Source organism: Aptenodytes patagonicus, chromosome 25 (assembly GCF_965638725.1).
Source record: "Aptenodytes patagonicus chromosome 25, bAptPat1.pri.cur, whole genome shotgun sequence".
Classification (NCBI taxonomy): domain Eukaryota; kingdom Metazoa; phylum Chordata; class Aves; order Sphenisciformes; family Spheniscidae; genus Aptenodytes; species Aptenodytes patagonicus.
This window is the reverse complement of record NC_134973.1, coordinates 1,061,063-1,081,188: the sequence shown is the minus strand read 5'-3', so window position 1 is coordinate 1,081,188 and position 20,126 is coordinate 1,061,063. Positions and strand designations below refer to the sequence as shown.

General features: G+C 62.2%; 1 protein-coding gene across 1 annotated transcript in view; it reads right to left on the bottom strand.

Moving 5' to 3' along the window:
* Positions 1–2,047: 2,047 nt before the first annotated feature.
* The window catches only part of UNC13A (unc-13 homolog A), a 31,144-nt gene continuing 13,065 nt past the window's right edge, over positions 2,048–20,126 (bottom strand). The window contains exons 19-44 of the mRNA XM_076359226.1: positions 19,935–20,050; positions 19,668–19,831; positions 19,278–19,440; positions 17,161–17,229; positions 16,936–17,025; positions 16,659–16,793; positions 16,185–16,318; positions 15,895–15,980; positions 15,515–15,641; positions 15,332–15,428; positions 15,047–15,190; positions 14,407–14,490; positions 14,045–14,122; positions 13,675–13,763; positions 13,367–13,519; positions 13,093–13,216; positions 11,464–11,469; positions 9,546–9,584; positions 8,435–8,464; positions 7,134–7,190; positions 6,863–6,943; positions 6,589–6,736; positions 5,425–5,481; positions 3,814–3,906; positions 3,577–3,736; positions 2,048–3,286 (exon numbers count right to left, since the gene is read on the bottom strand). Coding sequence (XP_076215341.1) covers positions 2,998–3,286; positions 3,577–3,736; positions 3,814–3,906; positions 5,425–5,481; positions 6,589–6,736; positions 6,863–6,943; positions 7,134–7,190; positions 8,435–8,464; positions 9,546–9,584; positions 11,464–11,469; positions 13,093–13,216; positions 13,367–13,519; positions 13,675–13,763; positions 14,045–14,122; positions 14,407–14,490; positions 15,047–15,190; positions 15,332–15,428; positions 15,515–15,641; positions 15,895–15,980; positions 16,185–16,318; positions 16,659–16,793; positions 16,936–17,025; positions 17,161–17,229; positions 19,278–19,440; positions 19,668–19,831; positions 19,935–20,050 — 2,813 coding nt within the window. The 3' untranslated portion in view covers positions 2,048–2,997. The remainder of the gene's footprint in view (positions 3,287–3,576; positions 3,737–3,813; positions 3,907–5,424; positions 5,482–6,588; positions 6,737–6,862; positions 6,944–7,133; positions 7,191–8,434; positions 8,465–9,545; positions 9,585–11,463; positions 11,470–13,092; positions 13,217–13,366; positions 13,520–13,674; positions 13,764–14,044; positions 14,123–14,406; positions 14,491–15,046; positions 15,191–15,331; positions 15,429–15,514; positions 15,642–15,894; positions 15,981–16,184; positions 16,319–16,658; positions 16,794–16,935; positions 17,026–17,160; positions 17,230–19,277; positions 19,441–19,667; positions 19,832–19,934; positions 20,051–20,126) is intronic.

Here is a 20,126-nt window from a genome sequence, read left to right as displayed (position 1 = left end):
ATTGTCCCCACTATCAGGGAACTAATGGAGGAACTCCCAACCCCCCGGCCAGGGAGTTCCCATGACAAATGCATCCCAAGTGGCCAAACATTTTGGAATAAATATTAGTAATAGCCTTTGTATACCGTTAGTGGTAAATGATAGCTATTCTCTCTCTTTTCACATGAGCACAGGAGCCCCAGTATTGATGATTAAAGCTAGGGACAGCGCTGCATTAATCCAGAAAACCTCGAGAAAGGGTGTATCCATCAGGGATCACTGGGAAAAGACAAGAGCTCCCAGTAGCCAGGATAGTGTTGGACTCGCTGATCTTTAAAGGTCCCTTCCCACCCAAACCATTCTATGATTCTAGCAAAGCCCGGCGATGGCCCTGGGGCTCTCTGGAGGGCAACAGGGCATCGCCCAGGCCCCGGCAATGCCCAACAAAAGCCCCAGAGTATTCTGGAGAGCCTCAGGACCCTGCCTGGTCCCTGTCAAAGCTCAGTGAAAGCCCAGGGGCTCTCTGGAGGGCAGCAGGGCCCTGCCCAGGTGCCTGCAAAGCCTGGCAAAGGACCTGGGGAACTCTGGAGAGAAGCAGGTCCCCGCCAGAGCACTGGCAAAGTCTGGCAAAAGCCCTGGGGTACTCTGGAGGGCTGCAGGCCCCCTTGAGGCTTACGGCAAAGCCTGGTGATGGCTCTGGGGCTCTCTGGAGGGCAGCAGAGCACTGGCCGCATCCCAGCAAAGCCCAGCGAAAGCTCTGGGGCTCTCTAAAGGGCAGGAGGGCACTGCCCAGGCCCTGGCAAAGCCCGGCACAGGCCCCGGTGCTGTCTGTATGTCACCAGGGCCCCACCCGGAACCCGACAAAGACTAGCGAAAGCCCCGGGGCTCTGGGGAGAAGCAGGCCCCTGCCCAGGCCCCAGCAAAAGGCCGGCAAAAGCCCCAGGTCTCTCTGTAGGGCATCAGGGCCCCACATTCATCAAATCCATGTCACCCCAATTTAGTGGCAAGAATGTTTTGGGGGACTGTGTCAAAAGCCTTACAGAAGTCCAGGTAGATGATATCCGTAGCTCTTCCCTTGTCCACTGATGCAGTCGCCCCATTGTGGAAGGCCACTACATTAGTGAGGCATGGGTTTGCCCTTGGTGGGGCCGTGTTGGCAATCTCTAATCACTTCTGTGCCTGGGACTTTGCAGCACGGTGGTTGATAATGGAGTGTCACTTCTCAGGACAGGTCTGTCCCAGTTCCATTTAACCCCTGTCCTGAAGCTCTTGGCTTTGCAAAGGGTGGGTGCACTGAAGAGCAGCCCTCAGGGAGGCTGAGCGCGGACAGAGCTGCTGCAGCGTCCCTGGGCTATTTATCCGTGGTGTTAACCTTAAAGGTGCAATTGCTGCATTGGGGTGGGAGTGGGGATGAAGAGCCCCTGGGTGCCTGCCCTCCCACACCCCCACAGTAGCCGCAGAGAAGGGTGTGCTTTTTAATGTCAGTTATAATAAAATATTTTTACAGAGCCCAAAAAATTCAAAATAGTGCAAAACATCTCACTGTCATGCATCCATGGTAGCCGCCGCCGGCGGTGCCGCACGGGGTGGTACAGACACACAGGCATCGGTGACACATGTGCTACAGGAGCAGAACTGGTCGGTTCAATCACATGCCGAACAGGATGGTTTGGGGAGGGGGCATGGGGCCAGGGGCACCACAGTCCGGGGCTGCGGGGCTGAGCCCCAGCCTGGCCGTGCGGGAGCAGTGGTTAGAAAAGGGGTGTAAACATTGAACAGAAACGAGAGAGGAAAGCTAAACCCTTTAGTCCCAGGCAAACCCTATAGAAAAAGGACCATGGGGGGCCAGTCGGGGTACCCTGTTTTGGGATGGGGAGGGGGCTGAGAGAGGTATATTGACTTGTGGGGTCATCAGGCCTCTGTCCTCCCCGGTGATTAGGGCAAGCTGGCCAGCTGGGGTGGCCATCCCGGACTCTGCACACCCTGGCCTCCCGGGCACTCGCACGAGACACGCACACCACTGATCACGCAGAAATGGTGGTTAATGGGAAATTGGGGGGGGGCGGGGGGTGTCCTCTGGGTTGGGGGTGGGAAGGGCCTTGCTTGCGCCAAGGAGGTCCCATGGGCGCTGCTGCACTGCACAGGGATGGCTGGTCCCCACTGGCCAGAGCAAAGGGAGACGGGTCCCTCTGCTCCAGTGCCCCCAGCCGTTGCCCCCAAGCCCTGGCACCCGGGGGGGCAGCAGTGGGGCAGCCCACAGTGGTGGCAAGGCAGGGAAGACAGGATATGGGCCGGGGGCTGCTCCCTGCCGCTCCCGGCCCTGGTGATGCCGCTGCCAGCCAGGGAGGGGACCCTGTGCGGGGCATGCGGGGGCTGCGCCCGCCGACCCAACAGCCCCAATAGCCCTTCCGGGTGCAGGACACAGCCACGTCGTCTGGCTGCCCCGTGTATGTACAGCTATTTACATATGTACAGGGTGCTCAGCGGGTGGGAGCCTCCCTGTCCCTCAGGGTGCCCAGCGATGCTCGAGGGATGGGGACAAGGGGCCATCGTGCTGTGACAGCCACTCACCAACACCCCCCGGTGGGATGAGACACCCCCCCGCCCACCCCCAGCTCTTTCCTTGTGTCGCTCGATGAGGTTTGGGGCTGGGTAGGACAGGGTAGGGTCAGGGATGAGCCATTGGGGTTCCTCCATCTCAGACAGGCTGGGAAGGGGCAGATCTGTCCCATCACCCAGTCTGGGGTCCAGCCCTTCCCTGCAGCCCCACCAGCCCCAGCACCTTCCCGTCAGGGTGGGATGGGGGCATGGCCATGCTCTGCACCGCTGTCACCCAGCCAGTCTGGCCAAGGGAGGGACAGGGCGGGTCTGTCACTGCAGCCACGTCCCCCCGTCACCCACACCAGGGCCGAGAAGGAGACTCCTCTTGTGGCCGCTCTTATGGCTTATAGATGGCTGGAGGATGCTGTAGAAAAGGGGCCAGGAGTGGGGGGAGAGGGCTGGGGGGGCGGAAGGGGTTTAACTGCTGCCCTCCTCGGCCGAGCGCGTGTCCGACTTGAGCTTGACGAACTCCTTGGCCACCTCATCATTGTTGCGTTGGGAGAGGATGCGGAGGACTGTGAGGCCAGTGTCATCCATGTGGATGCGGCGGCCCAGGGGCAGCCAGCAGGCACAGCCAGGTCGCTGCAGGATCTCGCGGAGCTGCAGGACAGCAATGCCCACGGTCCGGTCCTCACGGGCGAAGCAGTAATCCTTCACGCACACCTGCAGCTCGTAGCACTCGGGGCCCGTCTCTGTCCCCAGCGTGCTGCGGGGGGGCAAGGAACGGGCAGTGTTGGCATAGGGGGTCACATTCCCAGGCCCCCTGGCTCTGTGACAGCACCCTATATGGGTGCTGCCTCCCCACTGCCCCTAAAAAAGCTTTCTCATTTTTTTTTCCTTTTCCCCAATCCCTGCTTTTACCAATGAGAAAACATCTAAAACATCCCCTGGGGGATGAGCAAACTCACTGGCAGACCCCAGGAGGAGGGGGTCCCCACGTCGCGGGGACACATCCCCTAGCCCGGCCCCACACCCCAGCCCCACGGTGCCACTCACAACTGGAAGCTCTCATTGTACTTGGGGGCCCAGCTGTTGTTCTTGGATTTGGTGGCGAATTTCCTCTTCTTGTCACTGAGGTGGGGCCCGATGATGTTGACCTCGATGAAGGGCCGGAAGATGCCCGACGTCTGCCACTTAAGGTCGTTCGCAGCCACCACTGCAAGGAGGGGGCACGTGAGGCTCACAGGGTGCTGCCACCTGCCAGACCCTGGCATCCCAGCCAGCAGAACCCACCTTTGACAGTGACTTTGTGTTCACCAGTGCCGGGGTGGGTGAAGAGCTCCACGTGGATGGACACCTCCCCGACAGGGTCATCCACACCAGAGCCTGCGTGGCAAGGGGAGGAGACATGAGTGCCCATTCCCCCTGTGTCCTTGACGTCCCCTGCCCACCACCAACCCCACTGGAGGAGGCAGGTCACCCGCCACAGGGCGGGAGGGGGTGGGCAGTAGGATTTGGCCCAGTGTGGCCTCTGCCAAAAAGTTCTGGGGACAGCAGCATTGGTGCAGCAACTGTCAAGGACGGCTGGGGCTGGCACCAGGCTGGGCTAGGGCATGGCAGGACATCCCCAGCACCAGGCTGGCTCTCTGTCAACCCACCCCGCATCAGCAGGGCCCAGTGAGCCCCCTTGCCCAGGCAGGGACCGAGGTGCCTGGGTGGGATGGGGCAGGGGACAGTGGCCCAGCTCCCCCTACTATGGGCACAGGAGTGGGTGTCAGTGCTCCGTGCATGGCTATGAGCATGGGCACAGAACTGGGCAGGAGGGACCCGATCCGGCCCTTGTGCCACAGGGCATCCATGGCCCTGCCAGGGTCTTGGGGCTGACCTGCCCCCTCTTGTATCCCCTCCATCTCAGGGACCACATCAAGCCCTGGGGTCCCCGAGCCTGGGGAACTCAGGTGACCTGCGACCAACAGCCCAGCCCACCCACCCCACCCCCCAAGAGCCGTGCATGCACCCATGGGTGAAGGAAGGGGGTGCAAGGCAGAGGGACAGGCTCCGTGGGTTAGATGGGGCCAAGGAGATCAAACCAAGCCCAGCGGCAAGCTCCCAGGGTGGAAGTAACAGCGCGAAGGAGGACACATCCCCCATGTGTCACTGCATGGCCCCCAGCACGAAGGTGCCAGGCCAGGGGGGGAGGCTGGTGATGGCACACTCTCCTCTCCATCCACCTTCATCCTCCGCTCCACCCCCAGTGCCCCATCCCCCCAGGCGCCCGCCATCCGGGCAGCGCCGCATGCTGAGCCGAAATGGAGGCGATGGCGGGTGAGGAGGGGGTGTCTGGGTACAGAAGGCCAAGCATAGGGTGCAGTCCCGGCCCCTCTGGCAGGGTGGGATGGAGGCCAAGCGGGGCCCATGGAGCTGGGCTCATTCCTCACGCTCCGGCGCAGGCGGACAGAGCTCGCCGGAGCAAGGCTAGTAATGGTCCTTCTGGCAGCAGGGTGGATGGGAAGGGGACATGGCCTCCCCTGGGGCCGCATGTCCCAAGGGGACAAGCTTCCTGGCTTGCGGGGAGGTCGTGGCAGGTGCCCACCCCCAGGCAGCAGCACTGGGGACAATGCAGGGTGCCCAGAGCTTGCAAACGAAGGCGGGCACCCCTACCCCCACGGGACATAGCCCCCTCCCTGGTCTGGGTCAATACGGCTGAGCACAGTTCCTCCAAATTCAGCCCAAAACAGCCCTGGGAGTGCGAGTCTGTGGGTGGAAGGCTCCAGCTCTGCCCATGCTAGGTGTCCCCAAGGCTGGGACAGGGCTCCTGGCCACCCCGGCCCGCAATGCCAGACTGTTACTAGCCCAGGCCGGTGGTGGCAGGCAGGTGCAGGGGTGGGTGAGTAGCACACGTACCCTTCTCAGGATAAATTTCTTCACTAAGGGTAAACCTAATACCTTTCCCACCATGAACTAGTGGGAAGGAGAGAGAAAGAGACAGAGACACAGCACAGAGTAGACGAAGAGAGGAGGAAGGAGACAACGTGCGTGGGAGATGGGAACAGTGAAAGAGGGGGGGAGAAAACAAAGAGAGAGAAAGAGAGATCAGATCTCGCAGACAGATGGACAGCCGAGCATCCGGACAACACTGCAGCGACGTGGGAGTGCCGGGCACCACCCAGCTCTGAGCCCAGGGGGTCCTGGGGCCAGATTGCACCCAGGGGTGCTGGCACCCACCGGACCCAACCCCACGCCCCTGACATGGCTGGCACAGGAGGCACAGACAGGACAGATGTCCCTTGCAGGAGACGCACAGACAGCAAGCGTACGTCCCACTCCCCGAGGACACAGACAAGCCTGGCTGGGTCACTATGTGATGGCCCATGACTGCCACCGAGCATCTCTGTCCCCTCCTCGAGCAGCCAAGGGACAAAATAAAGGGCAGCGTTTAGAGCCAAGGGGTAGTCCTGCCCCGGAAGGTGCCCAGCACCCTGCACCGCATGGCTCTGGGACAGGGGCAGCACCCAAGAGGCACCCGGCACCCTGGACAGATCCCAAATCATGGGGTATGTGGGGTACCCAGTGTGCCCAGGACAGGCCCTGGCACAGCATCTGGATCCAGCTGATCCTGCGAGAGGTCAGAGCCCTGGCCAGGCTGGCACCGCTCTGCCGAGACCGGCAGCTCCAAGGCAGCGCTGGACCAGAGGTGTCTGTGCTGGGTGACAGGGGCCATCCAGAGGGGACAAACACTGTGACACGTGGCCAGAGGGTGACCTTCTCCCCCACCCACAGGCCCCATTTCTGTGCCAGCCCAGCCATGCCCTGGCACTGTGGACATGCTCTTCTTGCTGGTGGGGGACTTGGGGGTACCCGGCTGCCTCTGGGCACCCATGGCCCCTCTTCACCTGCAAACCATGAGAGGAAAAAGCCCTTCCCTCCCCACCCATCCCTCCCACCCCTCCGTGAGCCTGGCTGGGACACCCAACCCCACCAGGACGGAGGCAGGGTGGGGCCCTGGCTGTGGGGCAGCCGAGCCCATGTGTGGGGATAGGGGCAGGGGACGAGGGCAGTGCGTCCTACCCTGCGAAGCCTGGGTCTGCACAAAGGTTTTGATGAGGAGGTCAGTGGCCTGGGTGTAGAGGGACAGGGCGTAGCGCAGCGACTGCAGGTCAGGGCTCTTCTCCAGGAATGTCTTCTTCAGCCCCACACCGCCAGCATGGAAGTATTGCTGGAGGGGGGAGACAGCCGCAGGGTCCTCAGCAGCTCTGCTGGATCCCCCCCAGTGCCCCCCCGGGTCTGTGCCTCAGGGCTAGAGCCCTCAGGGGCACCCCTTTGTACCCCAGAGTGCCCTCACCTTGATGGTGTCCAGCGCCAGCTCCACCACTGCACATTGCTTTGGGGTCAGGCTCTTGGCTTCCTCACGCACCATGTGGTCCTGCAGGGCACGAATCCTGCTCTCAGCATGGGACCAAGGCCCTGCTCCCCTCGCCCCGGCTGTGCCAGCAAACGAGCGCTGGTGGGGTTCTTGCAACAGTGCCAGTGCCAGTCTGCAAAGTACCACCCACCCTAGCACAGAGAGGAGCTCAGACCACCCGGCCCCCCCAGCCCAGCCTCCCAGCCCTCACCTTCAGCTTGGAGAGCTGCCCCAGCTCCTTGGCTGCATTGAAAATCATCTGTGTGCCCTGCGGAGAGCAAAGAGACAGGAATGGCCCCGGTGAGCAGCCGAGCTGGGGGTGCCATGGCCAGGCTGGGCACGCGGTGCCAGGAGCTTGCTGTAGCTCCAGGGGCTCCCCCGGCCCCCCAGGCTCCAGGGGGCCGGAGGGGTGCTCCTCAGAGAGCCCCAGGGGCCACCGGCCATGCCAGGCATGGTGATGCAGATGCGGGGAGCTGGTGCAGCCCCCGTCCCAGCCCCTGAGTTCTCAGCACGTGTGTGTCTGGGGGCTTGGGGACCCCAGGGCAGGACATCACCCTGGCATCAGGGACCTCATACCCTGCTCAACACAAGCAGCTTGGCCCAAGGGTCCCATCCTGCTCCCTGTGGTGCCCAAGAACCCGCTTCTGCATCCAACAGAGCCTGGCACGGCACATCACTGGCACCACATGGACAATTGTACGACATCGGGGCGGGGAGAGCAGAGAGCAAGTGCAGGGGGACAGCGGGCACGGGGAGGATGTGGCATGGTCCCCCTATATCCCACAGTGCTGGCAGCCAAGCCAAACACCCCCCTGCCACCCGGACCCCTGCACAATCCCAGCCCTAGGGAGGTTCCCAGCCCCTTTGCACCCCAGGGAACACCACGGATGGGAGCCCCTGGCTACCTTCGCCTGCCCTGTGCCGTGCCACCCCCATGGGCAGGCGCCATGAAGCCATTCCATGGGGCCCAGTGGCACGGTTCCTGGGAACGCAGCCCCATGGCATGGGCAGATCCTGCTCACCTCCCTGCCGCTCACTGGGCTGAGCGCAAGCTCCCCTTCTCAAGCCCTCCAGTGTGCAACATGCAACTGGGTAAACCGGGGCCCAGTGGGGCAGAGCCAGTGATTCCCACCTCCTTCCCCCTCCCAGCACCAGTAGCTCCAGTCCTTCCCAACAATGAGAAAGCCCAGCATCTATCCCACTAACCATTACCTTCTGCAGGGATCTGGCCCCCCTCACGTCCTCATTTTGCACCCCCCCATTAATCCTTTGTGCCCCCTCCCCCCCCCCCCCGCCAAGTTCTGTCCCATTAATCCTTCCCTTGCTGTCCCCATCTCCCCCAGCTGATGAACAGGCTGGGAGCTGGGGACACTGGTGTCACCCAAGCAGAACACGACAGGACACTGTACTGAGCTGGGACCCCCCCATCCCGCAGCACATGGGACAAGGGACAGGGAGGAGGCGAGAGGAGGGACCAGAGCCAAGTGGGGAGCAGAAGAGCCATGTCCTTACTTCAGTGTGACTGGGCAGCTTCACCCTGCTCTGGAAGAGAACAGCAAGGGACAGTTACTGGTGGCCCCAGCAGTGGCCAGCCGCGGGTCCGGGCCCCCCATATCCCCCGTCCGTGCGGGCTCTGGCCCTGTAGTCTCCTCTGGCTGCGCCCAGTTCTCCGCTGGTGCCACTGGTTCGGCACCAGTTCACACCTGCAAAGGCTCAGCCCCGTGCGCTTGCTGGTGAACCTGTGATGAGTGTGCCAGGTCTCTTCCTGAGTGGGGGCAGGCTTGCTCCCCACCTTGTTTGGGGCTGAAGAAATAGCAGCAGGTGGAGGAAAGCAGCTCACCCAGCACGCTCAGCAAACTGGGGCAGGACCCCTTGTCCCCTGCGAGAGGAGAGAGGAGCTGGCGGGGGGGAAGCCACAGGCATTGCCCAGACGGATGCCGGCATGGCTCTTCCCGAGAGCCGGGTTTTGGGAGCAGGCAGCCTGGAGGGCTGTGCTGGGCCCCCAGCCTGGTGGTGGGAAGCACCCAGACGGAGGGAGAGCCCGTGTGCCTGGAGAAAGCCCTTCTGGCAAGTTTTGGGGCTCAGCGAGCTTTGCTGAGGCCCCCCAAGCATCAGGGGAAAGCAAGAGGTCCAGGGGATCTTAGCAGCACCATGGCCCCCAGTGTGCCCTGCACACCCCCAGCATGGCCCAGCATCCTGGGGGTCACCTCTTCCTGAGCCCCCAGCAGTGGGACAGGTTTGTGCCCAGGATCTCCTGTGCTTGGACACCCCATCCCCACACTGTCCCAGCCAGGCACCTGGAGGGGTGCTGAGCACCGTGGGGCAGCATCCCCCATGCCTGCCCAGGGATGGGTAACACCCCACATACCCACCCACAGGGGCTAAAAACAACACGACACCCTCTCCCTACCCTGGACGACACAGAAACAGGTCACTGCCCCCATCCTGCACATCCCAGACAACACGGCACACCTCAACATGACAACACGCCACGCAGGCAACGGCACATCCAGACAGCACGACAGAGGAAGCACGGACAAGCCTGGACCTCCACAGCAGGCGGGTGTGGGGCCACGAGTGTGGCCACGGGGCAACAACACACATGGAGCCCACGGCTATTTACCTTCTCTGTCCCCTTGCCATGTTTTCTCAAGAGCGTGCCCTGTAGAAGCAATGTCAGAGGTTGAGTGGTGGGGCGGGGGGACAGCATGGGATGGGACATGGGGGGTGCAGGGCAAGGCTGGGCACACGGCGTGGCCGCAAGCTGGCGGCGAAGACATCACTGAGCTCCTAAAGGACAGCCAGGGCCAATGGGGGACTGGTCCCTGTTGGGGTGCTGGGCCCATGGGGGACTGGTCCCCAGTGGGATACTGGGTTAAGTGGGGGACTGGTCCCCAGAGAGATGCGGGGTCAGTGAGGGACTGGTGTCTTTGGGATGCTGGGCCAACTGGTCCCCACTGGAATGCAGGATGTTGCACTGATGGGGAACTGGTCCCCACACTGGGATGCTGGGCTTATGGGGAGCTGGTCCCTGCTGGGATACAGGGATGCTGAGCCCACGGGGGACTAGTCCCCGCTGGGATACAGGGAGGCAGGAGCCAGCTGGCGCTGTGTGTGGGCAGCCTCTGGTGCCCCCACATTCCCCTCCAGCTCTGGCAGATGCACACAGCGCTGGGAAGGGGCGGGGGAGGGGGCAGCTCTACTTGGGTTTTGCACGCAGAGTTCTGGTCCATGCAGTGCTGGGCCCAGTGACAACCCCACGCTGACCCAGGCCCAGCAGCGGCAAGAGAAACAGTGTAAAATGGGGCAGCAGTGCCATGTGGGGGGGTCCTAACCAGCCTCGGGGCAGGGGGGGCCGCTGGGGCATGTCTGAATCAGGAGGGGGTATAGCAGGGCGAGGGGTCAGCTGGCAGGGAAGCCTGCAGGAGGGACAAGCAGCACAGTTAGGGCCAAGCGGGGCTGCCAGGAGGGTTTCTTGCCCTGGAGGGAAACAGGCACAGGGTGATGGGTGAACAAGAGGACCTTGTACCCCATACAGCTGACACCGCCCCAGTCCCCTGGCAGCCTCAGCGAGGCTGGGACATGGGGTCCCCATGAGGTCTGAGGGGAGGCTCAGCCCCAGGCTGCCCCCAGGGTCTCTCCAAATGCTGCTGTTGGAAACAAGAGGTGTCGGGGCACATGGGATGGGCGTTTGTCCCTGCAGGGATTGGCACCCAGCACCCAACTGCCAGCGCCCGCACCACTGCTCCTCCTTGCAGTCAAAGCAGGATTGGGGGTGGACGTGGCCCTTCCCTTGCCCTGCGGGGCATAAGCCCACGGCCACAGACTGAGCAGAAGAGGACAAAAGGAAAATGCTCAGTCAAAACCGTGCAAGGACCCAGCAACAACGCCGAGAAGGGAACCCAGGAGTCCAGGCTCCCAGGGCCATATCCCAACCAGGGAAAAAGTCTCACAACTCATGCCAGCAACCTGCCCCACCGCTGAGCAACCGAGCCAGGGACCATCGTGTCCCAGCGAGATGCTCCTCTCTGCAGGCAGGGAGTCTCTGCCCTCAGCCCCCACCATAGCCACACCGCAGCCAGGGCCTCAAGGGGAAATTGAGGCACAAGGGTTCAGGAAGAGCAGCCCTGACTGCCAGGCATGCACCGCTCCCCCTGCTCGTGTCTCCAGTGGCCTCTCTCACCCTCAGCATGGAGCAAGAAGATGGGATCAGCCTGGGTTTGGCTGTCCCTGATTACATGGCACTGCCCCATCACTGTCCCCTCCCACCCCATCACTAACCCTCCCCGCATCTAGGCACCACGAATCTGTCCAGGACCTTTCCACCCCCCAAACCCAGCTGGGGCCGCGGGCAAGTGCCCACCAGGAGCCAGTGCCAAGCGGGCAGCACAAGAATGGGGACCACAGAGGTGGACCAAGTTGGGAGTCGGAGGAGGGCATGGGCAGGGCACGGGCAGCCACATAAGACAAAAACCGGCGAGGCCAGGACCGACACACAGCGGACAGACAGACAGACAGACAGTATGAGCTGCCGTACTTACAATCATCTGCCATTGAAAGGCGAGCGGAGCAATTGGAGAGAACAACCGTGACATGAGTGTCGGCCCCCTCCTCCATCCTCCCCAGACCCAGCTGCCCCACGGCTGGGTACCAGCCCCGGCCATGCCCCCACCCCAGCCGGCCAGGAGGGACAGCAGAGCCAGGGGTGTCCCCCATCTGACATGCCACAGCACTCGGCATTGATGCCCTGCCACCAGCACCGCAGGTCTCCACAGCCCCAAAGAGGCCCCATCCCATCCCGCCCAGTCCTTCCTCACTGTGCCAGGGGGCTCAGCTCCAGGGAGCTGGCGGACCCCACTTGACATTCGGCTCTGACACGTAGCCCCATGCTGCCAACTTGCCCAGCCACCCCCAGGCTAGAGCCCAGAGCCACCCTGGGTGGTATGTCCCCTGCCATAAGGACCAGCCCCAGCATGGCCCCCTCCAAGGACTGCCTCCCCTCAGGAAAATCGCCCAACAGATCCACATGTCCATGCCACCTCCTCTGCCCTCAGCACAGGGCTCGCTGCCTCCAGAACATGGCATAGCCACACACGGCCGGGAAGGGACAGAGATAGGGACTGGGATGGCGACTGGAACCCAGTGGCACCAGCATTCCTGCTAGATTTGACCACCTTTGGCCAAGGGTACGTGAACCTGGCCAGGAGCGATACAGGGCTGACCTGAGCCGGGCTCTGGACTGTGACAAGTGGTGCCAGTGAGGTGGCACCACTGAGGGCTGACAGGTCACCAATGTGCTGTCCCTTACAGACACAGCACGAGGAGCCCCACAGCCCCAGAAAGGTGACACAGCAGGCAGTGGCTCCAGGGACTCCAAGTAAGAGCCTGAGCCCGGCTTTGTGACAGTGACAAAAGCCACCGAGAGTGACAGGGACAGATGTGTAGCTGGCTCAGAGCCCTTGGTGTCACCCTTCCCTGCCTGACCCCAAGGGAATAGCCACCCTGGGAAGCTTCGGGGTGCATGGCTACATGCGAGGAGGACAGACACACAGCGATACGATACAGAGCCTCGAAGCCTGTAGGCAACCTCCCTCTGAGGAGGGACCATTCCCTGGGCTTTGCTCTGCTCCCCTAGAGCCTGTTCAGCCCATGAGCAAGGAAGAGTTCAGCCCTGCTGTGGTGACATGCCCCCCCCATCCCCACATCACCCCCATCCCCAAGCAACCCCAGCCCCACAGCAAGGCCGACAAGGCAGTGGCTCCCCGCACTCCGAGAGCCTCCTGATTCACCTCCTGGCACAGGGACTGAGCCCACAGCCGATGCTGGTGAGCATGGCATGGGATGCTGCCCCAGCTCAGAGGGAAGGATGGAGAGGAAAGGACCAGTGCCCCCTCCTGGTGCCATGTGGGAGATGGCAGGAAGGTCCTTTGGCAAAGCCATCCAAGAGCGTGCTGGGCTGCACCGGGCACCTGGGTCAAGGATGACCTTTCTCTCCTCCATCCCTTCCCTGGCCATGAGCTGGGGGCAGGTTTGGGGAGGCCGCCAAAGTCCCCACCCCCTCAGCTGCCAGTGAGGGCACCTGGCCAGCAGTGTCCCACACTGGCCCCAATCAGCCACCTGCATCTCAGCTCCAGGGTCCCCCGTCCCTGGTCCCGCTCCCCGTCACTCACCGTCTGGTCAGTGAGCGGAGGCAGGACGATGGTCTTCTCCATCGTGTTCATCACCAGCTTCCAGAGCTCCTTCAGCACCCGCTTCAGCACTGTCTTCTCACAGATCTTGGCAAAGAGTGTCAGGCTGCAGAGAGGGGACGGGGCTAAAGTTCCCGGCACGGCACCCCGTTGCCACCCCTTGCCCAGTCACCCTGACCCTGCAGGTCTTCCGCACTCCCGGGGTGGGTCAGGGGCATTAGGAAGGGTGGGGGTCCCTCTTGCCCCCCACACTCACTTGCTGTCCAGGAGGTCCATGATGGGCTGCAGGACGTTGTCAGCATCCTGTGCAACGCTGCTGCAGGTGCTGGCAGGGACGTTGCCAGTGCCCTTCACCTGGCCCAGGATGTCACCCATCTGCTTCACGCAGTCCTCGATGTGTGGCTGGAAACTGGGGACCACAATGCCCAGGCAGCTCAGCATCCCCCACAGCCGTGCCCAGGACCCGCTTGGCCAAGCAGAGCCCCCAGCCTGGCCTCAGCCACAGCTCCTGGACCCCCAAACCTCTCCTTGGCCCACCACCCGCGCCCTCTCGCCTGGGTGTACCTGGTGGCAAAGACTCGGCTCAGCTCATCCAGGACGTTGTTAAGTTTCACCTGCAGTTCCTTGAGGATATCACTGGCTTCTGTGTCCAGCTGAAGGAGGGACAGGTTGGAGAAGCCATCAGGGTCCCTGGCCCAGCCCTGGGGGGGGTCTCTGCACCCCAAATGTACCCCTGGGCAGGGTGAAGCCCATCTGTCGTCTGACATCATAGGAGAGCAGTGTGCCATGGGGTGGGACAGCGTGATCCCATACAGGAGTGAGGAACTGGGGTCTGCTCCCACCACTGCGGAGCCGGGGAAGGGGCTGCCTCTGGGGAGAAGGGACTTATCCAGCCCCTCCACAGGGCTCCCTCCTGGAGACCCCCAATACGCACCTCCTTCCCACCCATGGCTTCAAACATCTTCTCGAGCTGGACGCGGAGCTGCTGGATGTTGTTCATCAGGATGCAGGGCTGGAGGGGTGGGATGGAGAGGGGGGTCAGCACCAACAAGTGTGGCTGGAACAGCTGCCCACCGCCCCAGGTCCCTCCCACCCTGCACTGGGGGACACAAGAACAGTCATGGCACAGAGCCCTGCCTGGCAGCATTTCAGGGACTGCCGTCGGACAGAGACCGAGGGCAGGACCTGCATCACGGGGACCAGCTCTGGAGCTGAGGTGATGGCTGGGGTCACTGTGTGGGGACAGTCCTGCCTGGCAGCACCAGGCAGGTGGCAAGCAGAAGGGAGATACATCACCACTTTCTCCTTCTCCTTGGAGCAGTACGAGGCAAAATCCTTGGAGATGATCTCGGCATACTGGAGTAGCACATTGCTGATGGTCTGTAGCCAAACGAGGGATGGGACCCACCCAGACAGCAGCAAAGAGGAGGAAGGAGAGAGAGAAGGAGACCATGAGTCCCACAGCAGTGAAACAACCCAATGCCTGGGTATGCCCTGGGACCCCTAGATCCTCTGGTCCCACAGATACACCAGGAGCTGCATGGGCACAGCCACTGAAAGCCAGATCCAGATCATCTGGTCTCCATGGGCAGCTCCATCACCAGCACAGCTGTGAAAGCACCAGCCATCAAGCCTGCATACAACTCCCTCCCACATTGTAGCGAGCCAGTGGCATTTAATTAATCTAGATTAATTAACCAGTTAAGTCATTAATTAGCTAATCTCCCATGCTAGCAAAGCTGGGAGAGCCACAGGGTCTGTTCATGGCACGTTTGCTTGAGCATCGCTGTTAGAGGTCGTGCAATCTGTGCCCTATGCCACTGCCTGCAGCTAGATAGGAGGCAGCAGAGAGAGCTCAGGAGCTCCGGGCCAGGGCTGGGACCGGGGTCCCAGGGGTGCTGCTGTCCCAGTGGTTCCCATCCCGGCAGCTGCCCACCTTGGCAAACCTTCGCATGTAGTGCCCAACAATCTGGGGATCAGGGCACTCAAGTTTCTTGATGATCTCGAAGCTCTGGTTGAGCTGGGAGAAGACGTCCACCACGGAGCAAGAGAAGAGTGCGTGCTCCGACGTCTGCTGGAACTGGGGGAGTGAGAGGCAGTGTCAGCAGGAGGCAGGGAGGGGAGATTTTGGCCCCAATGGGGACACACTGGGCATTGAGGGACAAGCCCCTTGTCCACCCCCAGCTGCGGCTCCTGTGCCCACTGACAGTCCTGTTCATACCCCATCCTTCTTGTCCCGCTCCAGCGCTCCATGCAGGAAATCCCGTGACACCTCTTCATTCTCATCCAGCCACTGGATAACGAAGGGCTCGAACCAGCTGGAAGAGAGGCCCGTCCCTGGTGAGGCCAGCCAGCGCACAGGGTGCAAGCACCCCCTCTCCTGCCCCCCGAGGGCTGCACTCACGCCGGGTATTCGGGCACGCGGCTCTTGAAGGAGGGCAGCTCGGTGACGTACTCGTTGTACAGCCACTTCACCTTGAAGTGCAGGTTCATGTAGTCCGCGCTTTTGCACAGGCGGTGCTTGTCGTGCTCTGCACGGGGAAGGTGAGTGCGCGCAGGGGTTGCTTTGAGCCCCAAACCTGGGGAGTAGCTGCCCCAAGGGCAGCTCCGGGGATGCCAGGGTAATGGGGTGAAGATGGAAGTGCTTCTTGGGTGGGATTTAAGCTAGGCATTGTGTTGATGAGGGGGTGAAATGGGTTTGCCCAGGGAACAGGTGAGGTGGGAGCGGAGTGCAGCTCCTGCCTGGTTCCCCCACCCGGCTCGGAGCGGCGTGGGGGGACTCACCCTCCATCGCATACTTCATGTCCTGAGCAAAGAGGTTCCACATCACCTCGGCGCTGATCTTCCCCACATTCAGTTCCTGGGGGAACCTGGGGTGGGGGGAAAGCGTGGACACAGGGTGGACCAGCCCTCCACTTGGAGATACGTCCCCCCCACACCTCCCGTCTGCCTCAGTTTCCCCATCTGTAGAATGGATGTTACAACCCACTTCCAAAGGACTAAAGCTACCATTGCTGCCGTGTGGGCATCCCCCCGGGTGCGAAGCAGGGTCCCCTTTCCCAGCACCTACTCACTGGTTCAGGCAGGGCGTGTAGGAGTTCTTGTCCTCCTCGATAATGGAGACTATCAGGGTGATGAGCTTGGACCAGAAGTCCAGGTTTTTGATGCTGGGGCCCTGCTCCTCGGGGGGCACCTCGCCTTTCTTAGTCTGGAGTGATGGGGACACAGCAGAGGCTCCGGTCACCCGACCCGCGGGGCTCGATTTCATGGCGGGGCTAATGAGGAGGCAGGAGGGCTCTGGGAACACCCTGGAGGCCCCCACGCAGTCCCCGCCTTGTCTGACCCTGGTCTCAACCCCACAGCAGTGAGGCTCAAACCCTGCCCAAGGCTTGGGGCTCATTCTGCATGGAGCTGAGCGCTCTGGAGAGGGAGCAGGAGCATTGCATGAAGGAGAAGGGCAGGGGATGGGGAAGGTCAGCGGGGGGCAGAGAGGTCCTCCCACAGCGCCCGGCATCCCAGCGCATCCCAGCTCCCCCCGCCCCACACACCGGGTCCGTCTGGTACTCGCGACTGTACAGCTCGTGACAGTTGTTGAAGATGTACTCGTAGGTGGAGTTGAGGCAGGCTTTCACGCAGTCCTTCACCACCTGGCTGGCTCGTGGCGGGCTCTGCAGCTCCTGGACCTGGGTGTGCGGGGAGGGAGCAGTGCTGGAGGCAGACCCGCAGCCCCGGCCAGCCATCCGGGAGCTACCACGGAGCCAGCGCGACCCCAACCTTGCAAGGGAGCGAGGGTCAGGCTCCCCACCAGAGGGACGGGGCAAGTACCTTCATCCGAAAGAAGGTGATGCTGGTCAGCAAATCCACCGTGGACTTGAGATCCTGCAGCCGTTCAGGACTGCTGGCAGGGAAGTTGTTCTGCCAAAGGGGAAGAAAAGAGTGGAGTTGCACACAAAACTCTCACAGGGGCAAGTGGAGGGGGAGAAAACAGCTGCCTGTTGTTTCAGACCTTATTAGACAGGTGGGGAAACTGAGGCACAGCAGGCATCTTACCCGGTACATGGAGAGGTCAATCCGCAGCGAGTTGTGCAGCTGGTCGAGGAGTTTGACGAACCGCTCCTTCTACGGAGAAATGCCCCAGAGCCAGGTAAACGGGGGAAAGGAGGCAGGGACCGTCCCCCCCTCCCCGCTGCCCCTGGCTCTCTCTGCCCCCAGCCCGGCCCACACCGCCCCCAGCTCATGCCTCTCCTTCCTGCTGTCCTGCTGTCCTTCCTTCCCTCCTTCCTTCGTCAGAGCCCTGCCGGCAGGCACGGGATGCCCGCAGAGAAGAGCACGTCCTCGCTGGTGGCCGGGGCTCACCCGCAGCCATCAACGACTCACGGGGCACACGTGGCCGTGCCGGGTGCAGTACAGGATCAAGAGGCAACACCGCGCATCCCCTTTGCTCTCGCTGGCAGTCGGTGCCAGAGGGGGGGAAGGGCTGCTCTATCTGCCCTGCCCACTTGAACACCTCCGAGCCTGGGCTCGGGGCAGGAGCAGGGAGAGGGTGTCCAGAATCGTGCCCCTGGGCCGCGTGGCCCCTGGATTGAAGCTTTCAAAGAGCTCAGGAAAAAAGGGCAGGGAAAGAGCAACTGGGCTCTTGCAGCGGCCACCCATCTTCAGGGACGAGCTGCTTCGAGGCAAGGCCAGGATGGCCCCCAAGAGTCGGACGCCTCCATGGGCTCCTCGCTTGCCCGATCGGGCTGCCTCAAGGGATGTGGGCAGGGAACCGCCCCAGGTAGACGGTCTCCACTGGGGCTGAGTAGCTTTAATTCAGCTCAGCCCAGCTCCCGTCCAGGGACCGTGGGGCAGGAGGATGCAAATCTCACGTTGGGCTGTGGATCGGACGTCAGAGCTGAGGGTAAGGCAACCAGTCTGCCCCAAAACGCTGTCAGGAGGCATGTCACTTTGCATCTCTGCTGGAGGGGGGCTTTGGACAACCCTGTGGGCCTCCCATGAGAGCCCTGGGTTCCCCCCCCAGCACCGGCTGTACTGGGTCAGGGCTGCCCCGCAGGGCTCCGGAGAGCCCCGAGCAGCTCCCCAAGTGCTGGGGGGGGGAGGACAAGGGGACAGGACGGGGCAGCAAGTCCCGCGCCCGCCTGGCCGCAGCTCAGCCAAGCCCGCAGCCTGCGCTGGCGACCGCAAACCTTCGGCGCGCTCGCCTGCCGGAGACGGCAAAGCCAGGCTCTGGGCCAAGACCGTGCGTCCCCGCCACCGAACGGCTGCAGCGCTTTAAAACTGGACACGACGGGTACTCGGGGTTAAAGCGGCACAGCCGGGCACTTTAGGACCCAACCTTAGGCTCTCTAAAAAAAGAGAAAGAAACAAGTTTTTAAAACCCTCCATGTTAGAGAAAAGGCGCTTTTTTTTCATACGGTTTCCTCCTCCTGCGTGACCCGGAGGCACAGCTCACTCGGCTCTAGCTACCCCCTGCAACGGGAACTGGGAAGAGTGAGCCAAAGCTGCCGTTGCCCGGAACTGTGCTCGGCCCTGGCTGCGGCCCTGGCTACCCAGCACTTTGCCTGACCCAGGGCTGGGCGCTGATCCTGGCTCGACCCGTGTGCATCCAGAGCAACCACCTGCTGCCGCTGGGACGACACAGGGGGAGCCGGGGCGAGAGCTCAGCCCCTCCTCACCCGCGTCAAGGGCGCACCCGGCCCCGGCACAAACTCACCCCACTCGCTGCAAGCGAGGCACCCAGCGGGCACGCGTGGGTGCTGGCACAGCCAGGAGAGTTTGCAGCGGTCCTGGGGCGCGCCCAAAGCGCACAGGGCCATGCAAAACTCCCGGCGAGCTGCAGGGATGGATCCTTGCCACCTGCTTGTGATTTTGCCACCAAGGTTTCCCCCTCCTGCTACACTGCAGCCCAGTATCCCAGCCCGCTCAGCCTCCAGTCATGGTTTTACCATAATAATTTGGGGAGCAAACTTAGACCTTCTCCCAGGAAGGCGGTGGCTCTTTTCCTTCCTGAAAAATGGGAGCGGGATGAATTTTGGGGCAAGCAGGGGCTGACCCCCCCTGCTGCCCGGCTGCAGTTTGGAGCGGGGTGTTTTGCATGGCCCTTTTTGCTCCCCGAGCCCCCCACCCCCTCCCAAGAGAAGAGAGAGAAGAAGGAAGGAGTGTTTACGCACCATCGGACTTACCCCGAAATTGGAAGCGGCAAAGCGGTCAGAGGCCGAGACATTGGTGGAAGCCGTCGTGTGGGCATAGTAGGCGTTGATGTTGGCTAGCAGGGTACTCATCACCGCTGGCACCCCAGGGCACATGTATTTGGAGGAAAGGCAGGCAAAATGCCTGCAGAGGGAGGAGGAAGGTGAGGGTGCGGGGCCACGGGAGGGGCTGCCTGTAGGAAGGGGCGTGGGGTTTGGGGTGCACACACGGAGAAGGGGAGGGAGGGGTGCACGGGTGTGGGACGAGCTAGGGGAGCATGTCTGTACCCGTGGCGGGAGGTGTGTGCAAACGGCAGCAGGGGAGGAAGATGCCAACAATCCCCCCCACCCAGGGCTGGCGCAGCCACTCACGTCATGGCCTGGTAGATGGACTCCACCCCATAGCGCATGGCAAACTCGTCCACGATCTCCTGCGCCGTCTCATCGAAGTACACTTTCCAGGCGTCGTCCCCCTTGGCGTCGGGGATCTTCACCACCCCGTTGTTTTGCAAATCCGTCACAAAGTGGAACAGGTTCTGGAGGTACAAATGAGTCCCGTCGGGTCCACAGAGCCGGTGGTGGCACGGTGGCATCACTGGGGTGGGGGCCATGCCCCCTGCGCCTGCCTGGGCTGCTCACCTCATGCAGGCAGGTGTACTGTACGTGGTAGGGAGCCACCTTCTCCTCGCCTTTGATCTCCACGCTGATGTGCAGCCGGATGGCTCCCGACACAGCCGACTTGTCTGTCCGCTTGTCTGCGGGGGTACAGGGAGGGGGATGAGACATGAGACTTCCCCAGAGCAACTCTGCTCACTCCTGGCCCCGAAGAGG